Source organism: Dendrobium catenatum, unplaced genomic scaffold (genome assembly GCF_001605985.2).
Source record: "Dendrobium catenatum unplaced genomic scaffold, ASM160598v2 fragScaff_scaffold_1280, whole genome shotgun sequence".
In the NCBI taxonomy this organism is placed as follows: domain Eukaryota; kingdom Viridiplantae; phylum Streptophyta; class Magnoliopsida; order Asparagales; family Orchidaceae; genus Dendrobium; species Dendrobium catenatum.
The window spans coordinates 117,243-128,306 of NW_021319742.1; the positions used below are offsets into that span (position 1 = coordinate 117,243).

Genomic DNA, 11,064 nt, shown 5'->3' on the forward strand with positions numbered 1-11,064 from the left:
TTTTAGACTAAAAAATAAATAAAATTCATACATATATAATATATTACATAATTTTAAAATTAAATATAAATAATTATTATATTTATGTTATATATTTAAATATAAATAATTACTAATTTTAAATTTAAATATAAACATCTTCAATTTTTTATTTTAATTTATATTTAATAAAAATTTAGTTTATATACAAATATATATATTTGATATAAATAATTGCTTTATGTTATATATTTAAGCATAATTTACATATATGAATTATATATAAATTTTATATTATAAAACTATATTTATAAAGTCATACAATATTATTTTTTAAGATTTTTATTTTTCTATCATTTAATTTTGCATTTAGAAAATGTTTTAGAACTTTAAAAATGATAAATAATTATTTTTATTTGAATAATTATAAAAATATAATTAATAATAAATTTAAGAAGTTTAAAATTTATTATGATAATTTTTTATTTGAATATTCAACAAAAAAATTTTCCAACAAGTTCTCTTTCAAAAAAGTCTCATGCACACATTGTTGAATGTTGAAACAAAAAACTACTAGTTATTAAGTCTCACATCACTTATGAGTTTTATGTTGTGTTGTTTATATACTTTCTTTGTACATATGGGTTAAGAGCTTTCATGGTATTATAGCATCATGTCAGCTAGATTATTTATATTTAATTTAATATATAATATAATAAAACATATTATTAAATAAAATATATGATATTTAAATTAATTTAATATTTAATTAGACATTTTTTATAAAAATAAAATATTTAAATATATTATTAGTTAAACCGTCCGGTTCTTAAGAAACGGACCAGTTCAACGTCAGCCGGTTCAATTGACAGTTCAAACCAGTTTTGACTAGTTCGTTGCTAGCCCGGTTCTTAGGGAGGACCGAACCGGCCGTAAGACCGGTTCACGGTTGAACCGGTCGAACTGGCCGGTCCGGTTCGATTTTCAAAACAATAATTTCTACTCTAAATTTTAGAAAATATACCTTGAATTGAACTAAGTGGTCGTTTGATATAGAGGAAGAAATTCAAAGTAAAAAAGAAATGCAATATAACAAATATTAAAATGAATTTTCAGATTGAGTTTAGCTCTAACTTAAAATTGATTTTATTTGAATATGGCTAATCAAAATTCGACCCGATTTTACAAATAGTTCTAAAATTTTGACATGAACCTGATGTGATTCGACTCTCTAACCATTTAATATTTAAAAAGAACTTAATTTTAATGTGCCTTAGATGAAATACTGAGCGTAGTTGTTAATGAACCTCAAGGCCAAAGTTCTAGAGTCGAAGCAACTGCGAGGGTTGAGGATGAGTTACGAGCTGTAAGCTAGAACGGTGGAGGAAGTGTAAGGAGTCAAGGAAGAGAAGTTTTTCGAGCCGCAACTCGCAAGCCTTTGATTTTAGGGATTTCTACTTAGTGATGTAGGGAGAAACATGAAGAAGCAAGATGAAGAAGAGCTAAACAGCTCTAGGAGACCAAAAACAATGAAAAACTATTATAATTTCAAAAATATTCATTCATATTACTTCCCTCTCATAACTCCTATACTTATAAGCTAGCAAAGAAACCTAGAGAAATCAATAACATATTACTTCCCTCTCATAACTCCTATACCTCTAACAAACCAATTAACATATGTCTAAGGAACATTTTTACTAAGATGTTCCACATCATTCTCCTTCGGTAAGAAGAAAGACGAACTAGGGGGTGAAGTTTGTATGAACAAGATTTGGTCGCGGGCCTAGAACGGAACTGAGACGGTGCCATTATATCGCACTTGAACAATTAGCCGAAGACTTTGCTCTGCAGACAAAGTAACGTCATAGCCGATCACTTGTGCCTGGTAGAATCTGGGAAGACCCCTATTTCCGTTAAAAGTTGCGACATCAGTATCGAATGAGAGGGAAATGTAGCCAGTGACTAAGAAGAAATCTTTCTTGAGCAACAGCTGATTTGCACTCAACAACAACACCTCAGAAGTCAATGACATAGCGTCCAAATCCACCTTCTCCCAGCTTATTTTCTTTAGAGAAATTATTTGTTGCTTTCTTAATTGTATATATCCATATCAAAAATTAAAGAGTCGGTACTTCTCATGTTCTCCTTCGACACAAGGTGGCATGTTGGCAGTCTTTTCAGAACTCTCTTCTTTCTTAATTGTAATAGGAAGAAAATACATAACACTACCAAAGGAAAAGTGATCTGAAGGGTAATGATAACAATCATTTTTATATTATTATTATTATTCATGGTGCCTTTGTTGTTGCCTTCAACAGCAGCTGGTTAAGGCTGGAAAGCCCCTTCTGCTGTAAATGGCAGCGTTTACAATTATTGCAAAGGAGGTGGCGATGGAGGAAGTACCGACAAAAATGAAAAGGTATGAACCCGCGTAATGCAGCTTACTGTCATAACTTTGCAAGCAACCCCGTCAACCTGAAGCCTCCCCGCCACACCCATCGAGGCATGGCTGACAAACACTGTTTGATTGGTCTTCGGAGCACCATGCCATTCCAGAGATACTTCTAAGATTAGAGTAGTTAGTTTACCTTGCTCCAAATGATGTAACAATATTGGCTTGTAAGTAGGAACAAGACCAAAGCTATGGTGAGCCTTCACATGGATATAACCACATGTGATAAGCTATATAAGCACATTAGTTGCTTTTAATCTTGGCACTATGGGCATAAGAATCTCCTCCACCTCAAGTATTCGGAAGTTGTTCATCTTACTGCATTTGCTCTAATTAAAGACTCCAATGTCTCCATCCTTCTACCAGAGGAAGAAGCACTTGATGAGTTTAGTGGTGGAGAGATCTCATTCCTACACAATTTAGAGTATTCTATAGACCCTGTGATTAGATTCGTCTTTCTTCGTTCATACTCAAAAACCATAAAGCTATCATCAGTAGAAACTCCTCTAGTGCAAGTATTCTTCCGCCCCACATAAGTTCTTCTCCATTCGCCATTAGTTTGGGTTGAAACATCAGCTACACTAGGTAATATTAGAAAAATAAACAAATTCACATGTAGTACACAGTGTGCATTACTGGAAAGATAACTTACCATTAACAATGGAACAAAGCCACTCATGCATCTTAAGGATCCATCCTCAACATACTTCGAAGCCATTCTATCAAACTAACAAACCAAGAAATCTTGTATTGACATAGCCCAATTATAACTATTAAACTCATCTATATTCTAGGAAATGGTAAGGAGTCTCTTAGGGGTTCTGTAATTTTTGTTTGGAAAAAATAAATTGGACAACCAAAACTTAATATACATGTTAACAATAACTTTAGTGGATGTTGATTTGTTATTATTCTTCATTTCATTTTTTTATTTGAATCTCAATGTAGCTTGTTAATGGTTATACTTCCTAGTAGATCAAATCACCTGTGTTTGACAATTCTGTTAGTAGAGCAACCTCATATGTTGAAAATTTAAGCTCGTTCCATTTGATGTCGAATGATTGCTAGCTCACATCCCAGCATGTAGATCAGTGGCGTGTTCTGTTGAAATCGTGGGAACTCAGTAAATTGTAATATATTCAACTATTTCAAAGTGTCCTTAACTTCATAAGTTAAAAATTATTTTATGCTTTCACAAACATTTCTGAATGTTGATGCTCTACAACGGAATCTAGCCTTTGGGATGCACATCTGCAAATAAGAAAATATTTATAGCATTGAGGAAAAATAGAACACCTGTACATAATATCTTGTACATATAGAGAACTTGTAAACAGTGTTCAAAGCATTGTACATACTGTGTAAGAGGGTTTGTTTGCAATGTAAAAAAATAAAAGATTTTATATCATCAAGTAAAACCTGTACCTAGTGTACAATGTCTTGTATAAAGTGTGTACAAGTTGTACAGACTGTGTACAATATAGAAAATAAGACTTTAGAAACATTTTTGCAAGTAGACAATGTGTTCAAATTATATAAAAGAATTACATAATTTATATACAACATGTAGAAAAAGAGAAAATTTATATATATAAGATTAATAATATACATATACAAAATGAATAAAAACTAGTAAAAAAAGAACAAATGAATCATGTATAACAACAACAACAACAACATCAAGCCTTTATCCCACTACGTGGGGTCGGCTACATGAATCTTTTTTCTCCATTGTGTTCTATAACATTGCATATAAATTGACAAGATATTTTTTATATTCACTTGCACATTATTATTTTGCAAGAGAACATAATATGACATAATCCAATTCAACTCTAAATAATATCATTTTTTCTTGTCAATTCTTATGTTGTTCCCTATCGACATTTTCATGCTTAACAAGCTCTTCTATATACTTTAAAAAAAAAAAGTATTGTGCATACTGTGTACATGTGTCTATTTGTTATTTGTAATGTTAAAGCTGTCTTCAATTCTATTATATGTTCCTAAACTATTTAGAAATAAACTCCATGTCGAGAACTTCGCAAAAAATACTTTCACAATAATGAGTTTGTCCTAAACAATGAGGAGGATGGATTGAGCTTATCTTCTTGAATAAAACGAACGTGGATGAATTTAATTACTTTCACAATAGTGAGTTTGCCCTAAACGCGCTGTTAGTCCACGTGGAAGATTTTTTTTTTTTTTTTGGGAAATTACGTGGATAAATTTAACTTACATGTTTGATTGAAGTCGGGACGTGGAGCTAGGTCCGGACTCCCCACCGAATAATTTCCCGTTGTCACGACAGATCGCCGTTTTTTTGTTGGATCCGAAGTAACGAGGACGACGGGAAGGAACTTCGTTGCGAAGGTAACCATTCTCTCCCTTTCGCGCGCTTCTTCGGACAAATCCCATAAAACCGTAGAACTCCAGGATTAGTAAATCCGGTATTTACCGCAAAAAGATCGCAACGGCGGATTTATTCCGCCGTGAGATTTATGCCGAGTCAAAGCATTCACGCTAAATCCTGCTCAAACCTGCGTAAATCCTGTTGCCAAACAGCTCCTTAAAGCTAAAAACTTGAAAGTTCAGCTGCAAAGCTGGACCAACAGAGCCATGGATTGGCCCATTTCCACATTCGTGCCTCTCACACAGTCGGTGGCAGTCTGAGCTCCCCGCCTCTCCCATCTTTTTACGTGGGTTAAGAAGAAGCAGTAGAACAATACTTCTCTATCCTCTTGGTCCAAACTTGTTGTGTTCGGGAAGTAGGTGTCATCTCAGGCTTCTTTTCATGAATAATTTTCTTGTTTGCATCATTATAGAGGGTTTGCCTTTGCCTTGTTTTTCCGCTGCTGGAGGGCATATGATTTTTTTTTTTTTTTTTTTGCGGTTTATTTAAAATTTATGTAAATTATAAACGTTTTTTCTGTCGCTGCTTTCAGAACAGATTGAGGGCATTCGGATAAAGTTAAATGTCTGATTAAAAAAAAAAAAACTTGCCTTTGATTATTTTTTTCTTGACCTGATGGTGCTAACTCGCGATCTGCATAGATTTAAAATGGTAGAAATATTCGGTTTCACTTTAATGTTGCCTTTATGGCTGAAATTTCAGATGGGCTTACTGAGTTTCTTTATGTAACCATACTTTTATTTCAATTTAGTCATAGTTGTGCTCTAATGCTTTAGTCCATGTGTAAAATGCAAAGCGTAGACATTTTCCTATTTGAATTAGGTTCTTTTCAGTTTTCAATAAAAATTTTCTGTTGGCTAATGGTTCATGTATTACGATTTGTAAGCTTGAGCAATCCTTTCTTCCTAATTTTGATATTGAAATATTTGCTTAGATTGTTGAAAATGTGAGCTTGACTCTCACTATTAATGCTGATTCTTCTAAAGTGGATGCTAATGTTTCGGTGGACTTCTTTCTTATCAAATATTTGGAGAAGAATATAACATATTACACAATTAGCATAGCAGATTCTTACTATAAGAACTTTGGATCTCGAAGTCTTTCACAATAAAATGGATAAATGACCTTCTGATTTTTTTCTTGTAAATTTTGTTGTTTAAGTGATTTGAAACTGATAATATTGATATGCAGCTTGCAGAAAATATTTTCCTTCAAATCAAAGATGAGTTCTACACCTGTGCCAAGAAGAGAGAGCCCTTGGGGTTTGCCCGACGGGGATACACGACAACCTCGAGCACATAGATGTAATGATCGTGCTGAGGATATTGTCCAGGTGCTGCTTACCAGTTCTAGCTTGTGCCCCTATTTTTCAAATTTATATTGTTTTGATGTTGCAACAGCATAATGATACTGGCGATTTAAATAAGGCTGGTCGTGCATTCATTATTGATTATCCTTTTAATTCAGCTTTGATATTTTTATTCTGCCCCATTTCTCATGCGTACATCATTCGCCTTGCCTACAAAATTTGTCAGTTAAATGTGATATCTTGTGCTTTAAATTTCATAGTATGTATGGTTTAGGTTGGTGTCATAACCGATAGAAATTTCCCTGACTGAATTCTTTGTTGATGACGTTGAGTTGTATGCTCATTTCATTCCCCTTTGCCACCCCTATACAATAGTATCAGTAACGATGATTTTCATGAGGGGGATGGTGAGACTACATGAGATACTAGAATCAATTGTATCAGATCAATACAAGATCTTTCTGAGCTAGTTTTGGATGAAATTGTTTAAGAAACGAGAGGCCATTTTGGAAAGGAGCACTCCTTATTATCCTCAGATCGATGGACAGACAGACAGAGGTGGTCAATCATAGTGTGGAAACTTATCTTTTGTGCTTTGTATTGGATACACCAAAGTTGTAGGAAAAATGGTTGGCATGGGCAAAGCATTGATATAACACTTCCTATAATTTGACAGCTCAGACAACACCGTTTAAAGTGTTATAAGGAAGATCCGCCTCACTTGATCTATTATGGATAAGGCAACACACCGGTGGCATCAATACAATAGTACGACAAGGACAGAGACAATATCTTGGTGGAGTTGAAGGGTCATTTGTTGAGATCTTAAGAAATTATGAAGAAGCAAGCGGATGCACAAAGGAAAGACATTCAATTTGAGGTGGGGGACATGGTTTACTTGAAGCTTCGACCCTACAAATAACGAAACATGGCACAGAGAAGGAATGATAAGTTATCACCCCATTATTTTGGTTCTTACAATATAGTGGAGTGCATCGGTGCCGTGACATATCACCTACAGTTACCACTGTAATCAACCATCCACACGGTGTTTCATGTCTCCCAATTGCGACGTGTGATAGGAGAGCGCATTCCGTTTTCTTCACTTCCCTTGACAATGATGGACGACATGGAGGTTTTGTTTGAACCATTGGAGGTCGAAGGAGAGTGTCAAAGAGTAATAGGAAGCAAAGAAGTTTTGATCAGGTGGAAGAACCTATTGGAGTACGAGGCCATATAGGAGTACTACCAGATTATTCAGCAGCACTTCCCTTCATTTCATCTTGAGGACAAGGTGGCACTTTTTTTTTGGGGGGGGGGGGAAGTATTGATGGATTGGCTGAGAATAGGGCTGGCTCAGCCTTGCAGGCGGGCTGCCTAAAACAAAGGCAGGAAGGCCAAGTGGTCAAGGATGTGGGCCCAGGTGAAGGGGGTGGCTGCCAGGTTGGAAAGGGGGTTGGAAAGGGAAGATGATTGAAGGAGTGGATCACTTATCAAAGGAGAATGTGGGGGAAAACATAAAGGAGTAAATTCAAGTTTTGGGGGGAAAATAGAGAGAGTTATATTAGGCCTTTTAGTTGTATTTTTATTTTTCTTTATGCAGATTGTTTTAGTGTTCTTGCTGTCCATTATTTTTGTAAGTGATTTTAGTAGCATCTAGAGTTTGGGAGAGAAGCTCCTCCTCTCAAAAGAGAACCATTATATGTTGTTTATTTATGTTTCCTTTCTTATCAAGAAAATCGGTTGGTTTGCTGAATTTTTCTATTTGTTCGCTAATTTTGATGCTCAAGTTCTAAAATATAACTTATTTACATTTCTGGATTGCATGTTTATCATGAATCAGTCATCTGTTCAATCATATTATATTAGCTTAAAATAAAGTACGACTAGAATGCTAGTTATTTCTTTTTCAGAAGAACTGCAATTAGTTCTTGGGGGCAGTTAAGTATGCCATCTGGACAAACATTAGCATTCACTTTCTATTCGAATGTATCCTATCTGCTTCCTTCTGTCCATTTTTTTGGCTATCCACTCATATATTTCTTATATTTTCTCCAGCCTAGGGGCTTAAATATTAATTAGATCAAGCCAATTTATTATGTTAACAAGTTAGCCTTTTGTATTTTTTTTTAATTTGTTTTGCTTTCTTGCAGGCTTGTTTTGAAGGAAACCCTTTTAAAACTGTTCCTGGTCCTTTCAAGCTCTTTTGGCGATGCATGCGGTCAAAACCTGGGTATATTTTCCCTCCCTAACTCAGGCACGAGTAATTGAAATAGTGAACTTAAAATTTTATTTGTTATTTTATCGACTTATACCTTGACACTGGATTGGTTTTACAAACATTTTCTCTGCAAACCTCAATCTTTCAGAACTTGCAGAATCTGGTGACTAAACCTGGATCATTAGTTTCATCAACTGCCTATACATGTAGTCAGTTGTCAATTTTGTTTAGAATTTTCCATTAATTATGGTAAAAATATCCCATTTTCTAATAAATTAACTTCTATTCCTGTATTTTATTTTTACAATTTTGGTTAGCAATGGAAGCAATCTACCTTAGATTGCTAACCCCTTACCCAAAGTTTTGAGAAGTTTGCTTATGAAAATCTGGAAAAAAAAATCTACAATGCCGAAACATATGACCGTTTTCCTATTTTCCAGTTGTAGAGAATGGTTCCTACCCCACCCCCTTCATTTATATATGCCCATTGGGAGTTTTAGTTGAGTTAGATAATAGAACTCGGCGGTCATACTAGTCACTTTTTAGTTCTAGCATTGGCACCAGCTTGCAACTGATGTGATATGGGCCTCCTTTCTCAGCAAAATTCTTATATCATGCCTCTATACAAACCTGAATACACAAAAACACACTCAAGATCTGTTCTCCACGGAGTTCTTAATTATTAGTTATGAATTTTATGCTTTTATGACTTGGTTAGAAAATATTAGAAATGATCTGTTTTTATTAGATTTAAACGAGAGTTTGACTTTTAACAGGACACAATGGAGAAAAAGGATTCATGTAGCCGACCCCACGTAGTGGGACAAAGGCATGTTGTTGTTGTTGTATACGGCAAGATGAAAAACAAAATTTGCAAACCCAAGTTAACACATTGGTTCCATGGATTCAGAAGATGCAAATTTTTTTCATCTCGTTTTTGTACTGTTAAGCTTCATTTGGATATTTCTTTGTGAAAGGCTTGGATCTCAAGTGCTGTTTCTTGCTTGGATTGTTTGCTGTGCTTGATTAAGTATTACTCTCTTAGCTAATTGTTCTATGCCATATACTGCATACTGTTTCACCAATATAATTAGGGGTGTAAATAGGAGGCTCACTTATTGTTTGGCTTAGATCATTAAGCAAACGGTCAAATTCTTTTATTTGTGCTTGGCTTCAGTTGTTCATGAACATGAAGTATACCAAGGTATGCGCATAATCTACATATTGCCACATGTATGTTCATATATTTATATAAATATAAATGTATAAATAGGAATATACGCAATTTATATATATGTTTGCACTGTAAGTTTAGCTTATAAATATAATGTAGATTAGTCAATATCTTGTTGAACACAATCGAATAAGTTATTGTTTATGTTTGATTCATTAAATATACAAGCTTGTAAAGAATAGTCCAGTCCGAGCAAATTATTATTAGGCCGGTTCCTCCTGAACCGGCCCCAACTCTTGGATCGGCCCACCCATGGCCGGTTTATGTCTATAGGAGGCGGGCTAATACCGCCTCCTCCCCTCCTTGCCTCCCACAATAGTGGGTCCCACTATTCAAATTGAATCTAAATGGGGAAAGGAGGGGGCGGCTAGGGCTTTGGAGGGAGTTTTGATTTAGAAAGTTGAGTTATTTGTTTCTCTTGAAGTTTCTTTGGCATCTTGGGCTCTAGACTCCTTGTCTAGAGATTGGGAGAGAATGATCCTCCTCTCGAATTGAGGATCACTTGTATCTTGCTTTGTGTTTGTTTGGCTTTGATTCCCTTATTACAATCCATCATTTTGGGACTGATTTCGCCCATATTTTTACATTATTCTCGCTGGTTTGCTTGCGAACTCAAATATTTCTCTTAAGTTTACTTGCGAACTCGAGTATTTCCTATCAATTATCAAGTCATAAATTTTTTTTTAGCCTTAAATATAATTTGGTTATTTGCAGGGAGGAGCCAATTGAGCCTTTTTACTATTTGCAGCTGGATCCACCAAAGAGGGAAGAAGTCAAGCTAGAGTAACCTCAGGAAATCTGTAGGACTCTAGTTCTGCGCCTGCTCCAACAGCTTTTCAGCTGCTAGTCGTTTCTGTCATACTTGAAAAATGATGACAGTCATTTACTGAAACAATCGAAAAATCAACAAAAATCAGTTTTTTGTGGAAGTTTTCTGATTGCTTTCATCATTTTGACTGGTTTAAACTATAGGGGAGCCCCTAGTAATTTATCCATGCTTGTTTTTAAGCTTTAATAGCCAACGTATGGAAGTCATTTGTTACATATACATGTATAATTTTAGCTATTTATCTGTAAAATGTTGTTTTTTCTTTGAAGTTTTGTTTAGAAAATTGCACTTTTGTGTGCAAAGAGGCTAAAATCACTACAAAATTATAATAAATCAAAGGTAGATCAATCTGTTGTAGTGCAGCTGTTGGCTGTATTCATTCACCAGCACTGGATACCATTACCAGTTTTATAATTTACATACATACCACAATGTATTTATATTTCTAATAATTTAAAATTTAATATTTCTTTGCATAAAATTTTAATATTTCAATGAAAATTTATATATTTTAAAGAAAGAATAATAGTAGTAATATTTTTATGTTATTGTAAAATTTTGGTGTTTTGTAAATAAATATTAAAAATTGAGTGTTAAATATATAAATGCTTAAAATTTTGAAAT

General features: G+C 34.4%; 1 protein-coding gene across 2 annotated transcripts; it reads left to right on the top strand.

The window, feature by feature from the left end:
• Positions 1–4,676: 4,676 nt before the first annotated feature.
• Positions 4,677–10,726, top strand: LOC110114403. Of its 2 annotated transcripts, none has more exons than XM_020847264.2 (4): positions 4,677–4,807; positions 6,039–6,180; positions 8,310–8,389; positions 10,326–10,726. In XM_020847264.2, exons 2-4 carry the CDS (start codon positions 6,070–6,072, stop codon positions 10,396–10,398), a joined length of 264 nt encoding a protein of 87 aa, XP_020702923.1. In that variant the 5' UTR covers positions 4,677–4,807; positions 6,039–6,069; the 3' UTR covers positions 10,399–10,726. The 2 variants fall into 2 exon arrangements, with proteins under 2 accessions (XP_020702923.1, XP_028555236.1); XM_028699403.1 differs by lacking the exon at positions 4,677–4,807 and adding an exon at positions 4,981–5,202.
• Positions 10,727–11,064: the final 338 nt, after the last annotated feature.

What these genes read in the sequence shown, in the direction of transcription:
- LOC110114403 (XM_020847264.2), top strand. Translation starts at nt 6,070, where the DNA reads ATGAGTTCTACACCTGTGCCAAGAAGAGAGAGCCCTTGGGGTTTGCCC. An exon ending in GTGCTGAGGATATTGTCCAG is followed by an intron (nt 6,181 to 8,309) that starts GTGCTGCTTACC and finishes GCTTTCTTGCAG; the next exon opens with GCTTGTTTTGAAGGAAACCC. An exon ending in TGCATGCGGTCAAAACCTGG is followed by an intron (nt 8,390 to 10,325) that starts GTATATTTTCCC and finishes GGTTATTTGCAG; the next exon opens with GGAGGAGCCAATTGAGCCTT.